At 48.3% G+C, this 24,322-nt stretch overlaps 8 protein-coding genes and 1 non-coding gene across 12 annotated transcripts; 5 read left to right on the top strand and 4 right to left on the bottom strand.

Annotated features, from left to right (window-relative positions):
- Positions 1–89: 89 nt before the first annotated feature.
- Positions 90–4,477, top strand: TERG_11518 (uncharacterized protein; the record flags this gene model as incomplete). Its single annotated transcript, XM_003238085.2, has 4 exons — positions 90–1,681; positions 1,784–2,212; positions 2,286–2,808; positions 2,879–4,477. 4 exons carry the CDS (start codon positions 90–92, stop codon positions 4,175–4,177), a joined length of 3,843 nt encoding a protein of 1,280 aa, XP_003238133.2. The 3' UTR covers positions 4,178–4,477.
- Positions 4,478–4,680: 203 nt separating this feature from the next.
- Positions 4,681–5,521, top strand: TERG_00124 (uncharacterized protein; the record flags this gene model as incomplete). Its single annotated transcript, XM_003238084.1, has 5 exons — positions 4,681–4,730; positions 4,857–4,969; positions 5,033–5,196; positions 5,279–5,422; positions 5,486–5,521. The coding sequence occupies 5 exons, from the start codon at positions 4,681–4,683 to the stop codon at positions 5,519–5,521; spliced, it is 507 nt and encodes a 168-aa protein (XP_003238132.1).
- Positions 5,522–5,893: 372 nt separating this feature from the next.
- On the top strand, positions 5,894–8,542 carry TERG_00123 (uncharacterized protein; the record flags this gene model as incomplete). Its single annotated transcript, XM_003238083.1, has 2 exons — positions 5,894–6,220; positions 6,287–8,542. 2 exons carry the CDS (start codon positions 5,894–5,896, stop codon positions 8,540–8,542), a joined length of 2,583 nt encoding a protein of 860 aa, XP_003238131.1.
- Positions 7,434–10,312, bottom strand: TERG_00122 (uncharacterized protein). Of its 2 annotated transcripts, XM_047749044.1 has the most exons (4): positions 9,716–9,846; positions 9,557–9,620; positions 9,368–9,425; positions 7,434–9,285 (listed from the first exon to the last, which is right to left on the bottom strand). In XM_047749044.1, the coding sequence occupies exons 2-4, from the start codon at positions 9,616–9,618 to the stop codon at positions 8,758–8,760; spliced, it is 648 nt and encodes a 215-aa protein (XP_047605011.1). In that variant the 5' UTR covers positions 9,619–9,620; positions 9,716–9,846; the 3' UTR covers positions 7,434–8,757. The 2 variants fall into 2 exon arrangements, with proteins under 2 accessions (XP_047605011.1, XP_003238130.1); XM_003238082.2 differs by having other exon boundaries at positions 9,557–10,312.
- Positions 10,313–10,375: 63 nt separating this feature from the next.
- On the top strand, positions 10,376–12,170 carry TERG_00121 (uncharacterized protein). Its single transcript, XM_047747553.1, has 2 exons — positions 10,376–11,411; positions 11,480–12,170. Exons 1-2 carry the CDS (start codon positions 11,132–11,134, stop codon positions 11,911–11,913), a joined length of 714 nt encoding a protein of 237 aa, XP_047603510.1. The 5' UTR covers positions 10,376–11,131; the 3' UTR covers positions 11,914–12,170.
- Positions 12,108–12,179, bottom strand: TERG_10504. The gene has a single exon. It is a non-coding gene; the product is annotated as a tRNA-Met (tRNA).
- A 94-nt stretch (positions 12,180–12,273) lies between these two features.
- On the bottom strand, positions 12,274–15,289 carry TERG_11517 (uncharacterized protein). Its single transcript, XM_047750625.1, has one exon. The coding sequence runs from the start codon at positions 14,675–14,677 to the stop codon at positions 14,165–14,167; it is 513 nt and encodes a 170-aa protein (XP_047605010.1). The 5' UTR covers positions 14,678–15,289; the 3' UTR covers positions 12,274–14,164.
- Positions 15,290–15,896: 607 nt separating this feature from the next.
- On the top strand, positions 15,897–19,858 carry TERG_00119 (CAMK/CAMKL/GIN4 protein kinase; the record flags this gene model as incomplete). The annotated part of the gene is made up of 4 exons (XM_003238079.1): positions 15,897–16,498; positions 16,559–17,287; positions 17,351–19,512; positions 19,641–19,858. The coding sequence occupies 4 exons, from the start codon at positions 15,897–15,899 to the stop codon at positions 19,856–19,858; spliced, it is 3,711 nt and encodes a 1,236-aa protein (XP_003238127.1).
- A 2,359-nt stretch (positions 19,859–22,217) lies between these two features.
- TERG_00118 (uncharacterized protein) lies at positions 22,218–23,786 on the bottom strand (the record flags this gene model as incomplete). Of its 3 annotated transcripts, XM_047749042.1 has the most annotated exons (4): positions 22,218–22,670; positions 22,782–23,135; positions 23,195–23,437; positions 23,691–23,786. In XM_047749042.1, the coding sequence occupies 4 exons, from the start codon at positions 23,784–23,786 to the stop codon at positions 22,218–22,220; spliced, it is 1,146 nt and encodes a 381-aa protein (XP_047605008.1). The 3 variants fall into 3 exon arrangements, with proteins under 3 accessions (XP_047605008.1, XP_003238126.1, XP_047605009.1); XM_003238078.1 differs by having other exon boundaries at positions 22,218–23,135; XM_047749043.1 differs by lacking the exon at positions 23,691–23,786 and having other exon boundaries at positions 22,218–23,135; positions 23,195–23,389.
- Between the last annotated feature and the right edge of the window lie 536 nt (positions 23,787–24,322).

Here is a 24,322-nt window from a genome sequence, read left to right as displayed (position 1 = left end):
ATAGATTGGAGGAAAAAAAAAAGTAAGAGTTGATTCTTATTACTATTTTATATCCCTTCGTATATTATACAAGTGTTTTGTAGTAAGTCATGTCAGGATCTTCTCTTGAATCATGGGCGGTCCCTCGACTTGCTAGACTCCTTCCGTTGGATGAGGAGTCTCTCAAACAGGTTATATCATATTCATCCTCGCTCTCCAAAGACGAGTGTGCAGTGCATTTGAGAAACCTGTTGGACGATTCTTCAGCAGCACTTGAGTTTATATCTGCATTCAATTCGCGACGTGGCCAGTCAGGGCAGCAGAGCAGCAGTAGCAGCAACGGCCAAGGAGGCAGGAGTGGACAGATACCCATGAAAGTAGCAGGAACGAAATTTCAGAGGGGTACTTTGAAACCTCCACCTACCACGAGACAACCAGAAGGTTATGGAGATACTAGTGGCGGTTATACTAAGCCGCAGAGTGAGGAGAACTACATGACTAGTAGTAACTCTGTGGCCAGAGGCGCTTCAGAGAGCGTATCACCAGGATCGTCATCGCGAAACCCATCACCAGCTCCCTCACAGTCGAAAAATACGCTGCCTCCATCTGCTACTGGCCCCATGATATCAGAATTTCTACCAAACGTTCGGTCAAAGAAAGTTCCGAAGAATTTCGGGCAACATAATGCTGCACCGTCATCGTCGAGCAATAACACTACGCAGAAAAAGACTGGCCGTACACCTACTCACACCAACGCCACTCCTACCACCACTACTACAAATAATATAGCTGATATCACATCTGCAATTGCGGCATTGGAAATACTAACCTCAAATCCTTCGAAAACCCAGACACGCAAGTGTAACTGCAATACTTCCATCCATCCTCTCTTCGCGCCCGCACCAAACTGCACTTCGTGTGGGAAAATAATATGTGCTCTGGAAGGCATACAGCCATGCTCATTCTGCGGTACCCCAATTCTCTCTAACGAGGAAGTCGAAGACATGATCCGGGAACTACGATCTGAGCGTGGCAATGAAAAGATGCGAGCTCATAATGACAGCTTCCGCCGGGATGACCACGTCCCAACTGCCGCTCGAATAAGTAGCGAAAGCAACCAAAAGTTGACCGCTGCAAAGGCTCATCGTGACAAGCTTCTCTCTTTCCAGGCACACAATGCACAAAGAACTCGGATTATAGACGAGGCGGCTGATTTCGACATACCAACTTCGTCGTCGACACAGTGGATGACCCCGGCACAGAGAGCACTGGCGCTAAAGAAGCAACAGCGCATGCTACGGGAGCTGGAAGAGCAGTCCAAACCAGAGTGGGAGAAGAAGAATGTAGTGATGAGTCTGGAGGTGAAGAAAGGGAAACTCGTTAGGACGTACGAGAAAGCAGAGCGACCAAGGGTGGAAGATACCGACACTGATGCCAACGCAGAAGAGGCGGTCGAGGATACGACAGAGTCTCCTGAGCTGTCCGTAGGAGAGGGAACCTTCTCCAACAATCCCTTGCTAAAGGGCGCCGGCCTGGTCAGGCCTACATGGAAACCATCCGGCGAAGGCAGCGACAAGCCTCCCGTACGAGGGAGAGAGCAGAAGCAGACCTGGAGACGAGTCCAGGACGATAACGACGACAACGAACAGTGGATCCTTGACGGTGGCCTGCATGGGTACGATAGGGAATCAGAGCCTGCACAGTGCGGATAGTCGTGATCTCTGCCTGAGAGCCTCATCTTGATATCGATAGCTAGCCACAAGCGTAAAAAGAAATATGCCGTCGTACTAATAACTGCCGGCAGGAGTCCTGATCTCGCATTACGTAGCATCAACTCGCTCGTTAATCCTTCTTCTTGTTCTTCTTCTTCTTATGTCAAAGCGTGGAAATGCAACCGGTTTGATCACGTCCTGCAACGTCATTCTCTTCTCCTACCTTGTCGCTGGGTAAACTGGGGCCTCTTCTCATCACCCTCTGGCTGCTGCGATGTCAATGGCCGCGCACAAGTGATCAGGGACAAAAAAGACACCTATTGGCCCTGCAATCGCAGCAGAACAGGAACAACGAGCCAATCTCTCTCCCCGTCTGGGGTTTTGCCTCGGGGCGTTTTCCACGGGTCCAGCCCGGGCGTGCCAACCCTGAATCTTGTACCATCGATGACGGCCAGTGACGTCCACATCGCAGATATCCTCCACATGAACCAGGTTTCCGGGCTTCATGAGACATGCCAGCCGTCAGTCTATGTTTCCCTCCGCTCTCCAGAAGGCCTTGGTAATTTGAGTTAACTTGAAGGTATCCATCTCTAGGCCACCCAAAGAAAACACTGGTAGGGCAGCAAGTCTCCCCACCACAGACAAAAAGCTGTCCATATTTAACAACCTGAGCCCGTCGCTTTACTACTTTGTCCTCCCCATAATACTCATAATTATACATCTTCTCCTTACGTCTACCGTCCCTGCTCTTCCCGGAGACGGCCCGAGCATCCCCCGCGTGTCGTTCCTGAAGTCCTCGCCTTTGCTTTTCTTCCTCCCCTCTCGCCACAACACCGTACAGACACCACCCGGATACCTGCGCCAGTGGTGCGAAAGCCCGTATCTCCAAGGCCTGCTCGATCCGGAACAGATATTTTCTATTTGTCCCTCGAAGATGGCTTCTGCGGTTCTGGAGGAAGCGAAGCGGATTTCCGCGGGGTTTGAGTACTCTACGGAGGAACTTAATAAAGGGGTGGAGGAGTTTCTACGCGAGATGGAGGTTGGGCTGTCTCGAGAGAATTCTGGGTTGAGCCAGATCCCGTCTTATATTACTTCTGTGCCCGATGGGACGGAGAAGGTGCAGTATTTATCTTCGCCTTGCTGAAGATGACTGATGCTGACGTAGCATTTGGTTCTGGTAACTACAGGGCGTGTATCTGGCAGTCGACCTTGGTGGTACCAACCTGAGAGTCTGTTCTGTCCACCTGCATGGCAACTCCACTCATGAGATGATACAATCGAAATCAGCCATCCCCAGAGAGCTGATGGTTGCCGAGCATGGAGTGGAATTGTTTAATTTCCTAGCAAAGCAAATTGAGGCATTCCTGCAAGAGTATCATGCCGAGCAGTTCAGTTCCCACGTCGAGAAAAGACAGACTGGAGAGGTTAAGGAGCCCTATGCCGAAGAGCAAGTGTTTGACCTTGGGTTTACTTTCAGTTTCCCCGTCATCCAGCATGGAATCAACAAAGGTGAACTATATCGATGGACGAAGGGTTTTGACATCCCTGAAGTGGTCGGTAAGGACATCTGCCAGCTGTTACAGACAGCGATTGACGAGCTCAAGCTGCCCGTTCGAGTTGCAGCCCTCATCAATGATACCGTGGGAACGCTGATGGCCCGGTCATATTGCTCTCCTGGGAACTCCAGGACACTAATAGGTGCCATCTTTGGCACGGGAACCAACGGAGCGTATGTCGAAAAGATGCCCCGCGTGACGAAAATGGAACGGTGCAGCAGTAGCGCATATAATAAGTCAGCTTCTGAGATGGTGATAAACGCTGAGTGGGGTAGCTTTGACAATTCTCTCAAGGTGCTCCCAAACACAGAGTTTGATATCCAACTGGACAATGAGACCTTCAATCCTGGGATCCAGATGTTTGAAAAGCGGATCTCGGGCATGTTCCTCGGTGAAATTCTTCGTCTTGCTATTTTGTCGATGGTGGAGAACCCTTCTGTCAGTCTGTTTGGCAGCCCAGCCACGATTGACACTAACTCGGTTCTGTATCAGGCCTGGGCAATCGATGCTAGTATTCTGAGCATCATTGAGGGGGACGACTCGGAGGGCCTTCAGGCCACAAAGGAGCAGTTACGCAAGGACCTTGGTATCATGGATGTTAGCACCAGTGACTGCCAGGCCGTCAAGCTCCTGGCACACTCTATTGGCAAGCGTGCAGCACGACTGGGGGCTATCGCCCTGGGCGCCATCGTTATCTCCAGCGGCCGGCTGGCAACCGATGAGGTAGTTGATATCGGCGTTGACGGCAGCCTGATTGAGCACTACCCCGGCTTTGAGGGCTATATTCGGGAAGCCTTTCGCGAGATACCAGCCATCGGACCGGCTGGAGAGAAGAAGATTCGGATCGGAATCGCGAAGGACGGTAGCGGTGTAGGAGCAGCACTTGGAGCCCTGGTGGCCAAGAGGACGTCTCAAACGCTGCAAGGTTAGGCTGGTGTTTTACTTGTCTATGATCAGCGTGGCAGGTGTGGGTGTTCTCTATATTCGTGTACCAGGCATGGAGTCACCGCCTGTGCTATCATTTCTCTACCATCTCTAGCCATGCCGCCTATCCGAGCATGTCCACTCTCAATGACGTATATAGTGCAAAATATCACCATCAAGCTCACTATCAAGCTCGCTAGGTATCAAGCTCACCATCACCATCTGTAGTAAGGTACATCGTACGATGCGACTCGCTGCTGGCGGCCGGTTACGGGAAACGGCATCTTATGTCATCAATGCCGGGTGGTGGGGCACCAGGGGGGGCGCAAGGGCGGGACATCGAGATAAGGATAAATAGCCAGCAGCGACGTCTGCCTCGCCCTCGTCCTCCTCTTCTTCTCCCTCGTCTCCCATCTTGCTCTGCCTGTTAATAGCCACAGCCTCTCGGCCGGTCTGCTGTATCGACTCTTGCTGTTTAACCCACATTTAATCACATACACTACTTCACAATGCCTGCGTTGAAGTCCGGAGACGCTTTCCCAAGTGGTGTTCTCTTCAAGTGAGTCTTCAGATTGACCCTTTTCTTTGGCACGTTGAACTTGTAGCTGGGCCAGACAGTGCTGCTTGGCCGATTAATCCAGCTGTGGAAGCGGTATTAGGCTAACCATGGACAATATCGTAATAGGTACATCCCATGGACTGAGGAGAAGAAGGGATTCTCTACCTGCGGTGCCCCTGTGCCCTACGATGCCTCCAAGGAGTGGAGTAACAAGAAGGTCGTCCTCGTCTCCGTTCCAGGTATACACATCCCATAGGACGATATAGACCCCCTTGAATGCCTGCAAACTGACAACTGTACAGGTGCTTTCACTCCAACCTGCTCTGCTACCCACCTCCCTGACTACATTGCAAAGCTTTGTGCATTGAAGAGCAAGGGTGTCGACATCGTTGCTTTCGTTGCCTACAACGACCCCTTCGTCATGAGTGCTTGGGGCAAGGCCAATGGTGTCACTGGTGATGACATTGTAAGATCTCCCTCTTGCCTCAGGCCTGCATTATTACTGCAAAGTCACACGGTCTAATCATGTTAATAATTGCACGATATAGCTCTTCCTCAGCGACAGTGATTCAAAGTTCTCCAGTGCCTTTGGCTGGACCGCCCACGAGGGCCGCACCGGCCGTTACGCCATGGTCATCGACAACGGCAAAGTTACTTATGCTGAGAATGAGCCTTCCATTCCCAATGTCACTGTAAGCTTGTCCCACTTACCCTTCTTCCCGGGTATTAAGTTAGACTAACTGGGCTTGAAACAGGTCTCGGGCGTCGATGCCATCCTCGCCACGTTGTGATTTGCCCTTCGATAGACGTATAGATTAAGGCTTTGTCCGTGGAGGGGTCTAGAGTCTAGATATGAGTTTGCAGAGTCTGCCCATCTAGATTAGAAATATATCAATCATAAATGATATTAATGACATGCCAAATTCTGTCCCTGTTTCATGGAGTATTGCTGAGACGTCTGCCATCGACCTTAATAAAAAATGATAATACACACGAATCTGATTAGATAATACCCTTAAACTCAATCTTATCAAGATAAGAGTTAGTTTACGCTAGTCCAAAAACGGGAATCTCACTCTATTTTTCTCGACTTTGTCGACTATCAAAATGAATGCTTGAAAACTTGCAGGCTGGGCTCATCAGTCCAATAATGACTCGGAGGCATGGCCTCGAACGGACCCAACAAGCGCAAAGGCGCATGGGACTCCTCTTCGTCCCTACACCGTAAGCGAGTGAAGATACAGGATGCTCGCACCCTGGCCGTCCAAAGCTCTGACACAGCTCTTTCGAAAACCGGGGAGCTCAATGTTGCGGCCTTCGTTGCTGCTCGACAGTTCGAAATCCGTGCTCTGGAGGCCGGTATTCGGAAATCTAAAAATGCAGCTACGACACGCGCTTTTCAGCAGCTGCCTAAGAGCCTCAGGCGGAGAACTGCGAGTCATAATGTGAAGCGTGTACCTCGTCGATTGCGAGCTCGAGCCAAGCGGGAGGTATGTACTTTCTACTGTATAACCATCATCTATAACACAGTGAACTGATGATTCACCTGCGTGTAGATGATAGAAGATAACACACCGACTATCACGGCACGGCGAAGGAAACCGACTCAGTTGATGCGACTCAGGTTGGAAAGTGCTCGACGGCATCAAGGCCTTAACGCGCGCTCAAAGGCAAAAAGACAAGCTGTGGCAAAGGCCAAGCTAGCACAATCCCCTCATTATGCTGGTCATGATTCCGAAGTTGCCCCGCGCATTCCAAAGATAAAAAAGAACAAGCTCTCTCACCCTCAGAAACCAGCGTCGAAATTCAGAAAGCGCCAGATTTGTAAGACATGGCTGCCAACTCATATGTTTCATGCCAAACGGGCTCATTTCACAGAACCAAAAAACCCGCTGTGGGGGTTTGCGGTTCCATTGACACCCACAGAGAAATGCTATCGAACAACCCACCGTGCCAGCGGGGCTAGGGGTGCAATTGCCTGGGACATGAGCTATATGTCTACAATTGGCCTAGAAGGAACATATACCAGCCTAAAAAATCTTTTACGAGCGCTAGGTGTGAATGGACAGAACGCGTGGGGAGGTAATGAATACAAATGGAGGAATGGAACTCGGAGCTTACGCGCCTGGGTTTATGAGAGGGATGGACAAAAGCGACCTATTGCTCCTGTCCAGTTGATTTGGTGCCCACCCAAACAAGATGAAGATATAGAAATGACAGAAGCTGACTCTGTCCCCAAGAAACTGCAAAAGTCAAAGACCCCAAGACGACGAATGTTCCTCAGAGCCCACCCATCTGCTTTCTTGCAGCTGTGGGAGGAGCTCCTGAAGGTGGCCAAAATCCAGAAGCCTCAAGTGATGGTTGAAGACCTCAGGTTCGAAATAGGAAGTATAGAAGTCGCGGGACCTGGTTCGACGGAAGCCTTGCTAGGTGCTTTGAAACCTTCTCTGCCCCATGGTGTGGATGTATGGCCAGAAGGTTCACCAGAATCCACCTGGCAGTCCCTGGCCGGGTTAACAAATTCGGCTTCTTTACCCCGGAACGCACTTCTCTCCTTTAACATTAGCGACCCACGTCTTCGCTTCCCTCCTAAAACTATCAAAATACCAAACTCAGCAGAAAGCCATACTAAGTTAATGGAAACATTAGCTTCGTGGAAGCCCGATTCGACTCAAAAAATGCCGCCGGATCTGTTTTCCCAACCTGCCAGACGCAAGGCTTGTTGGCAGCTACCGTCGCAAAAGGCAATTAATAGAAGAAAATCCGAAGCTAGCCCAGGAGAAAATGTTCCCCCGAAATCAACTGACCCAAACATTCCCATAATCCTCATTGCGTCTAATAATACCTCAAAGAATTTCAACTCACAAGGCTCCTGGACAGTTTTACTACCATGGAAGTGCGTGACTCCAGTTTGGTATTACCTGCTCTACTACCCCCTTTCTTCCGGAGGAAATCCCCGGTTTGGCGGAATACAGGAACAGCAACAGCTTGCATTTGAGTCAAAGAAACCGTGGTTTCCAGGTGACTTCCCTGGAACCAGAGCTGGGTGGGAATGGGAGATCCGTGAGAGAAAAAGAGAGAGGGAAGCCTGGGAGCGTAAGCCCAAAGCAAAGCGAGTGGAATATAGCAGCGTTGATCTTGGGACTGGGAAAGGTGGTGAAATTGGTCAAGGTTGGGCTTGCGACTGGGAACGCCTACTCTCAGGGCCTGCCTCAATGACTGCGCCAGGAGAGAGACATAACCAACCAGGTAGATCAAAAACAGTTGAAGCGGATCTGATTATGCCTCCAGATCTCATCCAACTTGACCCCTTGACTGTTTCTGCCATAATATCGAACTTGCAAAAATCAAACCAGCTTCCTGCCTCAATGGAATCTCTCTATCAGAAGCCTGCACTTGCAACTGTTTCCATCACTCTCTTGAATCGAGGGACTCCTATGCGACGTTCGCGAATATACCGTCTCCCAACCTCAGATCTAGAGCTTCGATCAAAATGGCTTTCCCTCTTAAATCAATCAGAGAAACCATTAAGGAGGACAAGGAACAACTCTGAGGAACAAGCACATTTACCAATTCCACAGGAAGAGGACTTGCTGGGCTTTGTGACCTCGGGCAATTTTAATCTTGCCGCAGGAAAGGGAACGGGTATTGGTGCCATATTGGTCAATAGGATAATTTCTCACAGAACCCTAGATGAGTCTAGTGTTCCCTCAACTGATAAAGACCACCAAGAAGGTAGGCTCATGAACATATGTATTATTAGAGCTGCTGGGGAGAGTGTTGGAAGACTAGGACGGTGGGAGGTTGCCTGAACGTACTGGGTACATATATCAGAACTGCATTACGCTCGCTGCATCGTAGCTATATATCAAGAGGCAACGCAGTAGATTATGCACTTCTCCCATTTCCACCTACTGTTGCTATGGTACACATGCTAAGAAACTGTCTAATGATGGCGTTACAATATAGTTTTTCTTCCTCAAGGCTCAGATACTCTACCCAAATTGTTGGCTCATACCAGGCTCTCTCAGCTTATCATTTTTTGGACCCATTCCTTTTCTAGCCTTGCAACTTCGCGCTTGAAAGTATCCACCTCTTGCCAGCAGTCTAACGGTCGCTTCTGGTTATCACGCAGGCATTTCACAACTCCCTCCCTTGCAGTTTCAAGTTCGGGGTCAAGTTTTCGGATCGTAGGCCTGGAGGCCAGTGATTCTCGCAATGCCTCAATTTCCTTAGCAACCCTTCCGCTGCTTATCATCTTGGGATTAATTGCAGCAGCTTCATCACTGCTTTCCGCAGGCGCAGAGGTGGCCGGAACACGGTCGAATTCGGTGCCGGCAAATGGGACTCGAGGAGACTCGAGGGATAGTGGCTGGCTAGCAAGAGTAGAAATGTTGCTTTTGGCTGTTGCGGGTCCCTCAGATGGATATGAAGCTGCTATTCTCTTTTCGATATCGGCGAGAGTTTGTGTCTCACGCTCACGGATGCGGTTCAGCTCCTCGGCAACACGGGCTTGGATATGAAGCTCTAGCGATTGGGAGCGCGAAGCATCGGTCTATTTTATGGGATATTTTATCGGTACTTAGTGGATTTGGTCGGATTGGAATATGGTAAACGGGTAGGTGGTGTATAATTACCTCTGAGCTTGATTGCAGCGACTCGACAAGGACTTGGGAGAATTGAACAGGTGAGTTACTGCAGTTATCGGTTATCAGTAAAAGAGCCTAAATGGCATAGTTGCCAATAAGCGATTAACGCCTATGTCCGGTGGTGGGTGGTGGGTGATGGATGAAGATTTCGCATCGTCATCAACAAGGAAAACAAACCTGCTAAACACATGCTTCCCCCCTTTCTCCGAGTCCGCCGGTTTCGAAGTGCCTGCTCCCATGGCTTTTGGAGGTCAGTATTCGATCCCAATTTGCGCAAACTAGACAATTCTCGAGAAGTGGCCGTGTTGTAATTTTCCATGGTAGGAATATGCTCACCTTGTATGCGTCACGGATCCCAGAAAAGGGCCACAAGAAATCAGCAGGATTTCAATTATCACAAATAATAACAGAGTAGCCTCTGGTTTCGTCGAGGAGGGGCCAATTGCCGTTGCTTTCGAGGCTGCTGCTTCACCGTCGACCGCAACCTGGACGTAGTTCATCAACTTGGAGGTTAGAAAATATGATGACATAATATTCATCACGTGTAGCTAGATCACGTGGTAGTAACTAGGCCCGAGGCTTGATCTTCTGGCAACCAACCAGAGCAACGACCAACAACTTCGGGGGCTCAAGTATGGGACGAAACGCTTCCTCTGAGCAGTTGTTACTGTCCCTGTACGAGGTAGCCAGCCAAGGAAGAGGAGCATGGCGGTGTATACACTCTATTGACCGAGCAAAACTTCCTTGAAGATGAAATCCTTCTATTCCTGTGGATTTCGCAATTCCATGAAACGATTTTTCAACACTAGTCAGATGATAACGATTTCAAAATAGTTCCCGTGTATGACTGCATTAAGTGGTCTCACTGATTCGGTCTAGGTCTTACCCTGGTCAACTAGTGCGAAGGGCGCCGATGTCAATATTCAATTCGCCACAAGTACAGAAATCTGTCGTTCTTTGGGTTCAGTCGTGGCCCTCAGGCTAGGAGTGTCTGAAGCTGCCATCAATAATAGCCAGCCAGTGCGGGCCACACTACTCTGGTGGCAGAATCTCGTAAGGACGTTTTATATGGAGGATTACTTTGACTGCTTCGGCGTTCTGCATGTTTTGGCTTGATCTACAGAACAGGAAGCTCCGGGGAGAACTCCGAGATAAAATGTTAGCTAAAAATTGCTGTGGCTTTTATATACAAAAGGCCCCACTCGGTCACCCTCGTGTGTTGGGATCGCCTTGCTATATATATAACCAGCTGTCCCCAGATTTCCCCAGAATTATAATCCACCCATAGAACGGGGTAATTACACAGATCTCTACATTGAGAAAGCAAGACTAAAACTTCCCGTCAAGATGCAGGCTCGTGGACAGGGAACGATAGTGGTGATCGGGTGAGTCAGCATACAAAGGCCCAGTTGACATTGGCATTGAACTCATATATGAAAAAGAGCTGGCATCCTTGGCCTTTCGTCGGCCTTGGAATTGATCGAGAAGCCCCAAACGTCCAAATACCAGATAGTACTTGTGGCAGACCACTTCTCAACAGACCCCCCAAATCCCGTATACGCAACCACAAATGCTGGTGCACATTTTCGTCCTATTCCTGCCACAGATACCCAGACAGAACTGGAGAGTGATCATGCTGTGAGAACATACTCTCGGTTCAAGAAACTTGCTGAAGAGGAACCGGCATTTGGTATCAAATTCCTGGAAGGAATTGAGTATGTATCCGGGCCAGCCGCTGAGAAATATAAGGCAATGACGCCGAATTACGTGAAGCAAGAAGGGTTTCGGCTATTAGAAGGCCCCGAAAAGCCGGCGGGTGTTGAGTTTGCCGCGAGATATGAGTCCTTTATAGTCGAACCCGACACTTACTGCTTCCATCTTTTACGACGCTTCAGCCTAAAAGGAGGTAAAATCTTACGGTTGAGGCTGCAGTCCGTGGAAGAGGCTTTCTGTCTGGAGGGCTACAAGGTCTCGCTCGTGGTGAACTGTAGTGGAATGGGGTTTGGGGATCAAAAGACTTTCATTATTAGAGGTATCACTTAACATTTAGTTGCGTTGATTTGCACTATGCTGAGATCGAGATTTGACAATTTACCATAGGTCAAACGTGCCTTATTGCAGAGACTGCTACAAAAACGGTGACACAGCAAAACGCGGATGGAACATGGACATTTCTGGTTCCTCGACCTCTAAATGGTGGGACCGTCGTCGGTGGTACAAAGGAGGTAGGTGACTGGAACCCTACAGCTTCTATGGCGGTCAGAGAGGAACTTCTTCGCAACGCTGCAAAGATGTACCCTGGCATTGTCAACTCCAAGGGAGGCTTTGATGTCATCAAGGACATTGTTGGCCGACGTCCTGCACGAGAAGGAGGAATGCGCTTGGAAGTCGAGACCCTCCCTAACAAGAGACCGGTCGTCCATGCTTATGGAATCGGCGGCAGAGGTTTCGAGACCAGCTGGGGCATAGCTGAGGATGTTCAACGCATGGTGACGGAGACTCTTGGAAAACGGCCGTTAGCCAGCCGTCTCTGAGGCACTCTCTGTACATATCATTATAATCTCCATGCAACCGGCCCTAGAAAAGACGAGATGTGTAGAGATGGGAACGTCAAATACTTATCGAGACCTCGTTAGACGGACCACAAGGCTCTTTTCTTGCTTACTGGAACAAAAAGTAACAATAGATTAATTAGTTGACATCACCAAACGATGTCAAAAAGAAATCCTAGCATGTCTTGGTTTCGATCCAAGGTCCTCCGGGTTATGAGCCCGGCGCGCTTCCGCTGCGCCAACATGCTTAAATTCATGCGATAAACTAGCAATAAAAGGTTCGTAAGTGGAATGAGAAGGGCTCCAGCGGACTTCGGAGTAACGTCATTGGAAGACGGTCTCTCTCGCTCTCTCTCTCTCTCTCTTTTTTTTGCCTTGATGCTGGTTGGCGAGTGGAGACGGTGTGAGTCATAGCAAGATTTTGCACTTTGGCCACATCTCAAAGGTTAAAAGTTGGATCACTCTTTTTCGTTTGTTAGCTTTACACAGGAGCATTCGACAATAAACCGGACATAACGTCTGATGTTAGGGAATGAAGGTGTGTGCTATTATACTGATGTCGCAGGTGTTGCTGATTGCATAAATTAAGCCAATGCGGCGCTAATGATTCTTCTACAGAGGGTAGCCATGCTATACGCAGCGTATACTGGATATCAATGCACAAACGGATGCGAGACTAACCTGAGATCAAAACACAGTTCCTATCGGGTTCTCACCGCTCGATTTGGGGAAGAAGAAGTCTTGCAGAGAGCTGTTTCATGGGAGGCGACATTGCGGTCATACCTCACGACCAGTTAGACACTCGGGTAAGACAAACGAGAGGAACCACGTTGTTTGTAAAACAAGCATCCGTATAGTGTCTTCGTGGCTTGATGCCTTCATATTCAGGTCAAATATTCAATACTCTGTGTCGTTTGCAGATACCGAGCGCAAAGTGAATGGTAGAGAATGAATACTATCCATATTGCAGGTTTTATCAAAGCATTTTCAAGACAGCTTGCACGGCCAGGTACCAGTTTGTATCCGCAGGTGCGCGATAATATGCTGCCTGATCAGCTCTCGAAGTTCGGCTTTTGACAGAGCCTGCTCTAAATCGTCAGTGAGGTGACTCCACGGCTAATTTGTTCATGACAGCAGGGCAAGAAAAATCAAGCGAAAAAGGTTTCTCCCCTGCCAAGCCATTAGTCTGATCAGGAAGCTTGAATTTCTCTCAGCTCCAGCGCACATCAAGGCAGGGGGATGGCAAGTAAACGGGGTGGAGGAACGGCTCGAACGTTAGCTCTGATAAGCAAGGCGAGCAAGAAGCATGTAAAGCAAAGAGAGGACCCCGATAACCCGATGCATTGCACTACATCGGTTAGCACGGTCTGCATCATCGAACCCGACCGAAAACGCAACACCCTGTTCCGGCCTGTTGAAGGACTGGGACAGAGAGACAACATCAGAAGACGTGACCTGAGGTATGTCTGATTGGGCAAGTGACTCCGGGTGCGGGATGGTTGACAATTGCATGCAGGAAGCACGGCCGAAACTTTTCTTTACGTGCAGGAAGAGCGCCTCCAGGCTGTGTACGGAGTACGGAGTACATTTTCCACTTCATGCACAAGAAAAAAGGGTGTGGATGACATGTCAATGCAACTTACAGTCGACATCCGAATGCGTAGGCAAGGTATGGAGTGTAATTGGCCCCCTCGTTTGCGGCTGCATCACTGCATGACAGTCGGAAATTCCGGGACCGAGGGTCTTCGTCGATCAACAGTACATACGGGGGAGGGCGATCGAAGCGGCTTGTCCAGACTCTTTATATTAAAAAGAAGAGTGCAATAGCCTGACAGGTCCTAGTGTACCAGATATTGCTCCAGATATATCAATGTGGCTGTAAGAAGCATGTAAGCTAACCAGATAGTCTGCCGCGATCCCTTATGCTAAGAAGTTAGTGGAGGCTGTTCGCAGGACCTCCGAGCCCAAATTCATTATTCTCGTAACCCGGAAGCCTGCATTTGATATTCCCGTCCCTAGCTAGGTATAGGTGATGTTCGCTAGAAATAGCTAGCCCCAGGATGCTGGGGGACCCAGTGAGCTGCAGATGCATGTAATAGTTTCCCCCATAGTCGTCGCAAGGCAAGCGGAAGCAAAAGTGAGGAAAAGGAAAGAAAAAGCAAAGCGGGAGCTGCGAATCAACGGAGGAGGTCTTGGAGGTGAGGAAGCAAGTTAATAATATTAGTTAGCTTGATTAAACACCCTCTCCTTCACTTACTTGGTTAGGGAAGCTTGACCTTCGAAAAAGCACCAGGGATTGTTGATATTGATATCCGGGTGTGGATGTGGGTACAGCAAGTCGCTGCCCTGGACTTGGAAATAATAGGTACGGAGTAGGCAATAATGAAATAAAACTGGACGGGGTGGAGTGGACGGGCGGGGACCTACCTAACGGGAGGAGGCTGAAGCGGATAGGAGAATCAAAGTTCCGGGCCGGCTTGGTACCTGCGTCCGCTCTGGGCAACTTCAACTTCAACTTCATCTTATCAACAACATCGGCTTCGAGCTTTTCGAGCTTCGAGCCAGCGCGGACAACGCTCTGCTCAACGTCAGCAAGCAACGAGCAACCATCAGATGGGCACACCGTCCGACGCCGACGCGCTATCCAACCAGGCTGCCGCGTTGGACAATGCCGACTTTTCCTGGCTCTGCGAGATAGTTCAGATTTTGGACCTGTCTGTATCACCACGCTTGGCCACAGGATCATCTGTTTTCCCTCGAACAAAGAACAAGCAAAAACGCTCGTGTTCCGCTTTGCATACGTTGTACTTCTTGTGTGCTACCGGAAAGCCACAGACACTTCCTCATGTACTCCCATGGATTCCGATGTTGCTTGGACTTTCCTGGCCATCCAGCCGTGGAAAATTGGGAATCACTCTCTTAGTTGGCTAAGAGCGACAATGGCAGGATGCATTGCATCTTGTCGATATTCTGTTTCTTTTATTTCTGTAGATCTCATTTGTTGACAGCAGCCACGATTCAGCCATTTGTATATAGCTGAATCGAATCTTTGTCTCTTACCGCGTTGCCTCTAACTCCCCCCGCTTTCCCAATTTTCTTATCGTTCCCTAAAAGCGTTGGAATAGCTATCTCTGGATTCTTATTTATGTACTACCATTGGGGCCCTGCAGACTTCTGCACATGATTTGTCTACCGCTCATACATGACGATTAGGAGTGAAAGCGAGGAGTAACGATAGTTATATATCACTTCTTGGAACCGGAGCCATCTCTTCCATCTTTAAACTGCAGAATACTGCATTTTCTTGTTCCCTTTTTAGGCATACACTCCATTGGGATCTCGTTCCTCGTGGGCTTCCTAATAAGTTTTTTTTATTTTTATTTATTTTGTTTTTTAATTTCAGTTTTCCAAACGTCCTGCTGGCCGTTTGTTTGAAATTCTCCGTTGAAATATTCTCGCATCATTAAACCCTTTCACAGTGCTTTGACCCTCAACTGGTTCTCTTTAAAAACGAGTTCCAGGGTTGCTACCTTGCGAGTGTCAACATCGTGAGTCAGATTATTTATTCTAGCTTCAAGCCTGTGTATACACTTTAATTTACTTACCCTCTTCATCCTTAACCGATCCTGCCATACCCCCATACCAAATTATCTAGCAACTGTCTATATTAGCAGTTTAGTATCATCTTGTTTCACTAAGGGTGGAATACAGCATTCTACCAGGCTTTTGCAGTTTGATGCCTGCTTCTTATGAGGTGCCAGTTCAACTGGCGCGTTGATATAGGAAGCGTGCCCATTCCTCTTCACACACTACTTACCAGAGTCACGCGTGATAACTGCAAGTTTGTGTTTACAACCACGAAAGATTTCGGGCTCCCAAAAATTTGATTTCAAACACCCTGATAAATGCTTCTCCATCACTCCCTCACAACTACGCGATTCTGCTAACACCAGCTTTCCAGCTCCATGGAGGTCGACTCAGCGAGCAGCCGTAGCCAGCAGCCAAGGCCACCTTTTGGTGATGCACAGAACCGCGCAAATATGGCCCACCCTAACCTGCAACGGTCGCGTCATATTACACTCTCTCCGTCTTTCGAAAAGCTCAATTTTGACGGGCCAGATTCTAAGTCTAACGAGAGTACGGAAACCACGTTGATGCATGTCGAAAATAAACGAATATCAGCCATTCTCGAGAGCCAGCCGAACTCAAACCGTAACTCGACGATCTCCACCGCCTCAACCACATCTACAAAGTCTCGACGCAAGACTCACATTGGGCCATGGCAGCTGGGGAGGACGCTTGGCAAAGGATCGACAGGACGGGTGCGGCTTGCAAAGCATGCTGTAACTGGCCAATCTGCAGCCATCAAGATCGTCTCGAAGCGTTTTGCAACTATGGTTCAAAGCCAGAGCATTATGGTTATGGATAAGGTATCGAGAATCCCAGGACTCACTAAGGAGTCTAGAGCTATTCCCTGTGGAATTGAAAGGGAGGTGGTTATTATGAAACTCATCCAGCATCCAAACGTAATTGGTCTCTTCGATGTATGGGAAAATAGAGGCGAACTGTAAGCTAATTTCTTATCTACCCCCATATATTCTTTCTGCGTCTAATTTTGGTTGTAAAGGTACCTCGTTCTCGAGTATGTGGAGGGAGGGGAGTTATTCGAATATATTTCTGAACATGGACCGCTTCCTGAGATTGAGGTTGTGCGACTCTTCAGACAGATAATCTCGGCCGTGTCTTACTGTCATAGATTTAATATCTGCCACAGAGATCTCAAACCTGAAAATATCCTGCTTGACGGTTCATTCAACGTTAAGCTAGCTGACTTTGGAATGGCAGCCCTACAGCCCGAAGGCCACATGTTAAATACTTCATGTGGCAGCCCTCATTATGCCTCGCCCGAGATTATCTATGGAAAGCCATACCGCGGCGATAAAGCTGATATTTGGAGCTGCGGGATCATACTTTACGCTCTTTTATGTGGATTTCTACCATTTGACGGGGGTGACCTGCGAAGCACACTCAAGCTTGTTAAAAAAGGAGAATACATGCTTCCGCCCTGGATGAGCGAAGAGGCTATAGATCTGGTTCAAAGCATCCTTCAGAAGGATCCAGAGAATAGGATAACCCTTACTGACATGTGGGAGCATCCTCTTTTGAAAAAATATGAAAACCATCCTCTCTTAAAGAGTGGGCTTGCTATTGGTCTTGCGCCGCCTCTGCCTTTGGGGATGTACAGTAAAGTCGCTAATAAGCGACAGGACATCAACGTGGAGATATTACGACACCTTCAAACACTTTGGCATGCTGTCGATTCAGAGGAGTTGATTAAAAAACTCCTTGGCGAAGAGTAAGTGTTGCCCAATTCTCACATGGCATGACTGCTATCTTTCTAACTCGTAACAATTAATAGAGGCAGCCTTGAGAAAGTATTCTATCGGACCTTGCAAAAGTTCCGGGAGGCACAACTAGAGGCCTCTGGCGAATTGCCACTCAAACACTCCAGCAGTGACTATCATCATGCTCCAGCAGCTCACATCCAGGGTTTATTCACACCATCTCAGTCATGGAAAGGCTCTAGATTCTCCCTTGTGGGCGGAGGTTTTCTTAAAGATGGTACTTACCGAGAGCCGTCGTCTCTAGGCACCATATCAACTTATGATCCCTACCGATCCTCACAGACGCCAACTCCAAACCCGCGAGCAGAGTTTGCCAATGTTACAATTCATAGACGGCCAACTCGCACGACAGGGACTGTCCCGCCACCATCGCCGAATCCTCCTGGTCTGACAACCGGGCCCCCCTCATCGTACACTTTTATCCAAGGATTTAGTTCCCAGAAGACCTCTTTGGCATCGTTTCGATCATATAGTTCCCTAGGAAGTTCTCGATGCCGCACAACGGGTTCGAAACACATTAGATATCGACGGAATGTTAGCTTCCGACATCTTCACAACTTGTCAGGCAGCCATACTCCTGTCAGAAAACGGGCTTCTACTTCAGTCTCACAATATTCGCTCTGCCCAAACAAGCCAGCCGCAGCGCAAACCGCAAAAGCGCAGACTGCAACAAAACTTCAGGGACAATTTCCCAATCATGCAGACTCACCTACCATACCTACACCGCCATTGATGGCTCGCAAACGTGACCCCGCAAAAAGGGATAGCGTGGCAATATCCAAGGCTAGGTTATCATGGAGAGAAGACGCGAGAAAGGTGTCAGCTGAACTTGAAAAGCTATGTGAAGAAGCATTCAACCAGGTATCTGACTCTTCGTCAGCCACAAAGGGCTACTCCGAAAGCAAAGGGGCATCAGACACTTCTTCAATGTCCTCCATATCCAGCAATGGAGAACCGGAGCCCAAGGTTGAAGCCATAAAGGATTTACTACCTAAACAGCCACAGGAATCGCCCCGTACATATGCTGCCCTGGAGTTGGCCGAGGCTCGGCGTCGTCTTATAGAACATTCAGCACAGGCTGGTGTTAATGGACTACCAGACTATCTCAAAAATGTTATTGCTCACCTGGACCGTCTTATTGACGGAGAGACTGCGAGTTCTGGGAGCAAATCAATGACAAAGCAGACTTTGGTAGCCCGAGAGTCAACCGGACGCCTCCCAGTTATATCCGAAGAAAATTATTTTGAGACTGAATCGAAGTCCTTCCTCTCACCACCAGAACCAACTAAACCATTGGACTTGGGCCTGGATAATTGGGAAACCAAGAAGTCAATTCGTGTTGTGAAGAGTGACTCTTTGAAAAACGATCTAGACAGTGTCAAATCGTTGACCCTCCAAAAGAAGCAAACAGGAGAATTGTCTTCGTTGGACTGTGAGTTTAAATCTTTTGATTTTTCAGGATACCTTGCGTCTGGACGCAACCAGGACAATATCTCATCTCCTCGGGATACGGTAGTTAGGCATGACTCTGGTCTGGATTCCATTGACGAAAACCCGAACTCTGCTAGAAGCAGCGCAGCTCGTAACTCGGATGAAGCTAAAAAGCGGACTTGGTTGAAGTCCCGTCAGAACAGCAGTGATACCACTGATACTGAGGCATCTAGAGATAAGCCATTTACAGATCTCCTTGATCGAATGCAAGAGGAGAGGAGAAAGTCTGCCTTTAGCAATATTGAACAACACTTCAGAGATTTAGGAGCAACGGCCGGTGGGCTTCGACTAAAGAAACTCTTCAGGAGAAAGAAAGTTCCAGGCCGCATCCACAAGCTTACTGAAGATCTTGACGAAACTGATGTTACGAGTACCATTAGTGATGTTGACAGCAAGCCAAACGATAGTGGTGTTGAGCTAGATGATGATAGTACAGCTGCAACAACCCCCATGCGCAAAAATAGCGATGATATACCACTGACCACCGCTAGCTATACCAACAATTGGTTTTCCAGGTTCATGTTCATGAAGCCTGCCTTCAAGGTGCTTGCGCTAAACGTTTCCAAGCCACGTGCAAAGAAGGAAGTTGTCAGGATATTTAAAGAGTGGAAAAAATACGGTCTTGAGGGTCTCCACCTTGATAACCAGAATGACATTATCTGCGGATCCGTGGGGGAACTGAACTGTAAGTCGAAAGAAACACAAACTTCTGCAACTTTAATTAAGCATATTTTTTTATCACTATCCGGGTGGGCATCATGGGGTGGAAATAATTTTTTCACTTTCGAGAAACTGACAATTCATCAATTTTAGTCCTCCGCCTTCGACCAGTTCAGTTTTCGGCCGAGTTCTTCTCCGTCCTTGAGCATGGCTGTCATGCAAACCTCAGTCTAATTCGCCTTCGCCAGGACCAGGGAGCATCGTCGTCATTCTACAAAGTGGTCCAGACGCTTAGGTTGGCCCTCAAGGAACGGAACTTCCTTGTTCAAGATACTCGACGGGCTAAGAAGATGATCAAAGTCCTTTCTTAAGACTCCCCCCGCCTCCTTTTTCTAGAGATTTGAGAGTCGATCCATTGGGTTTAACTACGCCATGCGAAATGTTATAAGGAAAATAACATTCCCCTTACCTCCTCAATGTGTTATTCGATTGAACAACATCACTAGTCGGTCTCTTTTGAACTTGGTTCGACAGCACTCTTTTTTCTAATCCTTTTTTCTCGTCCAATTTCTCTGCTACTTGCTGGCTTCATTTCTTGTCACGATACCTTTACTTTCATTTTTTGTTCGAGTTGGCTTCCTGGACAAAATTTGCACCTTACATTCACACCCAACACAGCCGTTTTCTTCTTGTAGCCATCTGGCAGCGTTTTTCTTTTTGCCTCCATATCTTATTTTCGTTATAGTTAAGTTGGTTGTAATATGTATTATACAAGCTGGCTGATCTCCACAATTCGTCTTCGTTACCATCGTCCCGGTAAACACGGCGGTTATCTCTCTTAATTTGCATAGCTCTATTACTACCGATCGATCTAAGTATTTGAACTCCATCCGTACGGCCGGAACATATCCGTCCTTTCCACGCGACCCACATAAAATAATCATAACGAGCTATATAAGCAAATAGGTGTATATAATTTATAATGGCGAGATCAAGACGTTTGCTATTTCTCTCCCTCCACTGATCAGTCAAATTGAGCTATCAAAGCAAAATTAAATAACAATACGCAGCCATTGGCCCCTCATAAGAAAGGGATATAACCACGCAACAGCAATGAGGGAATAGGGAGGAAGGAGATCAAGGAGTACTGGAAAGGGAACGCAGTTGCAAAGTACAAAAGCAAGAAAAAAGCTCAGAATACCACCCACCCAAACAAGGATATAATATGCCAAACAAAATCCAACGGGTACCACTCAAAAAAACACAAAGGACAATAAGGGATAAAAAAAAATTCAAATAGCCGCCCAACGTTATCTCATCCATTCTGTCCTCGCTCCCTCTCCTCTCTTTTTGTTGTATTTTTTGTTGGTTGTCATAAACCCGATGGTTCGAAGTTGATGAATGGATTGCACCATGCCTTTCCGTTCCGTACGCTCCATGCCATGATAGCTGTGCTTGCGAGAGATGTGGGTGGTGGTCCTGCGGGAAATCGACGTGTAGTGTATGGGGGATATAAAACGTATGCGAAATAGCCAACCGGAAAAAAAATTCAATAGGGGAAAGATCTGGAGGGATTGGTAAATGGAACGCAGTCAAAAAAAGCTACAAAAGCAAGGGATTGAAAGCAGGGGGGGAAGGGAAAGGGGGATAACTGGAGAAAACGAGATAAAAGTAGACAAAAAGCTCAAATAGCCCCCGCCCACCGTCATGATGTCGATATTTCCCAGTAATCCGATATAACCGGAAAAGATAAAAGAACTCATCAAGCCATGAATAATAGTCGCTGGAACATAAAACACAAGAAAAAGACAGCAAGCCACTCGGATGTCAGGAAATGGGGAAAACATTCAGACCATTGGATCATGTCGGCTGAAATATTTGCCATAAAGTATGCAATGGTAAGTGGTATGGTAATGACGATAATTAATGGGTTGCCCCTTGTAGTGTATAAGACTTTTTCGCGAACGGAAATTCCAGAAACAGATAAGCAGAACGCACGAGGTAGGATTTAAGCATGAACAAGCCGATGAAAATCAGGTTGCTTGCAATTAAAAGTGATGCTGATGATGTCTTCCAGAGCGTAGAAATCTAGTTGAAGATGGTGGTGGGAGGAAAGAGTATCAGAGAACTTGGCGTTCCACAGGAGCCTGGCGGACAAATAGCATGAAGGTGCAGGTAGACGCAGCATAATGCAACGCAACGTATTGATAATGAATAATAAGGTGTTGGTAGGTATTGGTATGGGAATAATCCTCCGCAGCAACGGAAGAAAGCGCGCCGAAGATATGGCAAGGGTATGATAGACCAGGCCTTCCAGAGATGGCGTGTATTGTTGACTTTCCAAAAAGGGGATATTTTTAACACCGAGTGGATCAAGGTTGTTATGGGCCAAATATCCTCCCAACACAACATTGTCCCGGAATACGTGCATTTTTCTTTTCTTTCCTTTTTTTTTCCCTGTGGACGGCTTCAACCTGCTGTATAAATGTCTGCTGATGCTCCTTTGTTAAAGATACGGCCGCCTTATGAAATAGCCTGCTCTCTCCCTCTCTCGTGACCGGCACGTGAGATGGGTCTTCCATCGATCGATCAAGAAAAAAATCTTCACTCTCCCATGACGAATTATTAGAGTTAGATCCCGTAGCCCTTCAATTCTCCCATTCACCATGGCTGTTGTGATCTGTTCTGCACTGGAATAACCCCAGTCTTTCACGCAAGAGATGGTAGGAATTATTTGTTCAGCCCTCCTCGGTTGAGAGCATTCAACATGTCGCTATCAGTGGAAGTGCGAGTGCGTTGACCTTCGGGAGGTCCCAGCATATCACGCACGCTAAGCCCACTCCGTCCTGGGATAGCGGGTTGTCCCGGTGGTGGGGTCGGGCCCCCTTCCCTGGCTGGAGGAATTGAGGATGCGTTATGCAGGGGTTGAAGTGTTGGCAAATGCGCATTGGTGGTCGGGGTATGCGCACCTGCACGTGGAGGGGTGCCCTGGGCAGGGTCATACGAGTAAGACGAATGGGACGATAGACGTCTGTCCTGTTGGCTTGTAGCATAATAAGGCCCGGGAGCGGAAGCGGGATGTGCGTAGCTCGGACCGGCAGTGGCCACGGAAACTGGAGGCAAAGTTGGCGGCTCGCCGTACTCGGGTCCACCTATGGAGTTGCGGCGGGGAAGAGGCGCGCGCTGCGATATAGAAGAGTATGAGGAGCCAGAATTTGAAGAGGAGTGGGATGGCTGACGAATGGAGGAGTGGGAGGGAAAATCATCGTCGGTGAAGGGGCGTTTGCGACTCACCGGATCTTGAATTATTGGTGGTGGATGAGCCATGTGTGGAGGGAGATTGGCTCGGTCATCAGGCCTTCCGTATGGTGGTGCATACATGCCTTGTGGTGGTGGCAATGTTTGCTCTGGGGCTGGGTGGGCAATTGGTTGATGTGGCAGAGGCTGTCCATGGGGACCATACAGGACTACGCCTTCGCCGGGCCGCCCTCTACCAGCTGGATGGTTTCGAAGATGGGGGTAAGCAGTATGTGCAGGCACAAATGCTTGTGCCTGCGAAGAAACAGGAGTGAACATGCATTCTTGATTGAACCGAACACAGTTACTGCATCGACCATCCTGAGAGGTATCAAAGCCAGAGCATCGAATCTGGATAGACTCATGTTAACTTCTGGAGGTATGCATAAAATAGGAAGAACGCTGCTAACCTTGCGTCGGCGGCAGTATCGACAAGCTATGGCTGTTCTCTGTCTGGGAGCTGCTGCCTGGTAAACAACTGGCGGTGGGCCAGGTGGAGGTGCGCCGTACATGTCTGGTGGACGTTGATACGGAGCTGCATGTGGATGTGGGTGAGGTAGTCGATAAGGGTCCTGCTGCGGATGTTGTTGCGGGATCGCAGTCATTCCGCCGGCTGCTGGAGGGTATTGATACGGTGACTGAGAATTGGAAGGCTTGAGTCAGGTATAGATTAGCAAAGGCGCCAGCTTATCACAAATGGAAAAAGAGCAGCAACAAAAAACATGGGCAATCACAGCTGAACACGTGAGATGAGCAAATCAACAGAAGTGGACAAAGAGAACGGAAGGAAAGAGCAACTAAAACATAAAGAAGAAAAAATACATATAGAAACACAGACAGGATCAGCAGCGGCAGGAAGGAGCTACGCTATATATATAAAAGCAAGGAGGTTCAAGGGAGACAGACTGGATATTGGGGAGAAGAAGGATAATCAGACTGGGAAGTATTCCAGGGTGGCGGCGGCGGAAGCTGCTGTCCTTGACGGTCGGGGTCGTTTGACATTTGTTTGTTCCGTAGTCTCGATTGGAGAAAGCAGACACAGGCAAGACAAGTGGATCAGACGGGAAGTGCCTTATGCTTATATATCTAATCGGCAATAAGCAAATGGGAAATACAGGCGGCGTATGAGGAGGCCTATAAGCCGTGACGGAATGGACAGGGGTGGGTGCAGGATGCAGGATCCAATGTTGACAAGAAGCAATCGAAACGGCAACGAACTTGCGGGACCACCGGGACCCGGGACAGGGATGTCACTAGGTCGGATATCGTTTCAAGATGCAAAAAGAAAAGAAAAAAAGATCCCTTCCAGTGTCTCTTTTTTCTTTCAATTTTGTAAACTTGCGGTAAAATTTGTATCTGATCTGAAAATATCTCAGGCCCAAGTGCCACGACACCGACAAGGAGGACTGCAGTTGCTGATTCGTGGGCCTATCATAGCCCTATAGGCAAGAAAAGAGGGTGTGTGTGCTTTATGGTGTATGTCGGATCTTGAGAAGTCAGAAACAGAACTGGCGATAAACAAGGTACGAAGGAAGGAA

The sequence above is a fragment of the Trichophyton rubrum genome, assembly GCF_000151425.1.
Source record: "Trichophyton rubrum CBS 118892 genomic scaffold supercont2.1, whole genome shotgun sequence".
NCBI classification, from domain to species: Eukaryota; Fungi; Ascomycota; class Eurotiomycetes; order Onygenales; family Arthrodermataceae; genus Trichophyton; species Trichophyton rubrum.
The sequence above is the reverse complement of the archived record's forward strand: the minus strand, read 5'-3'. Positions and strand labels throughout refer to the sequence as shown.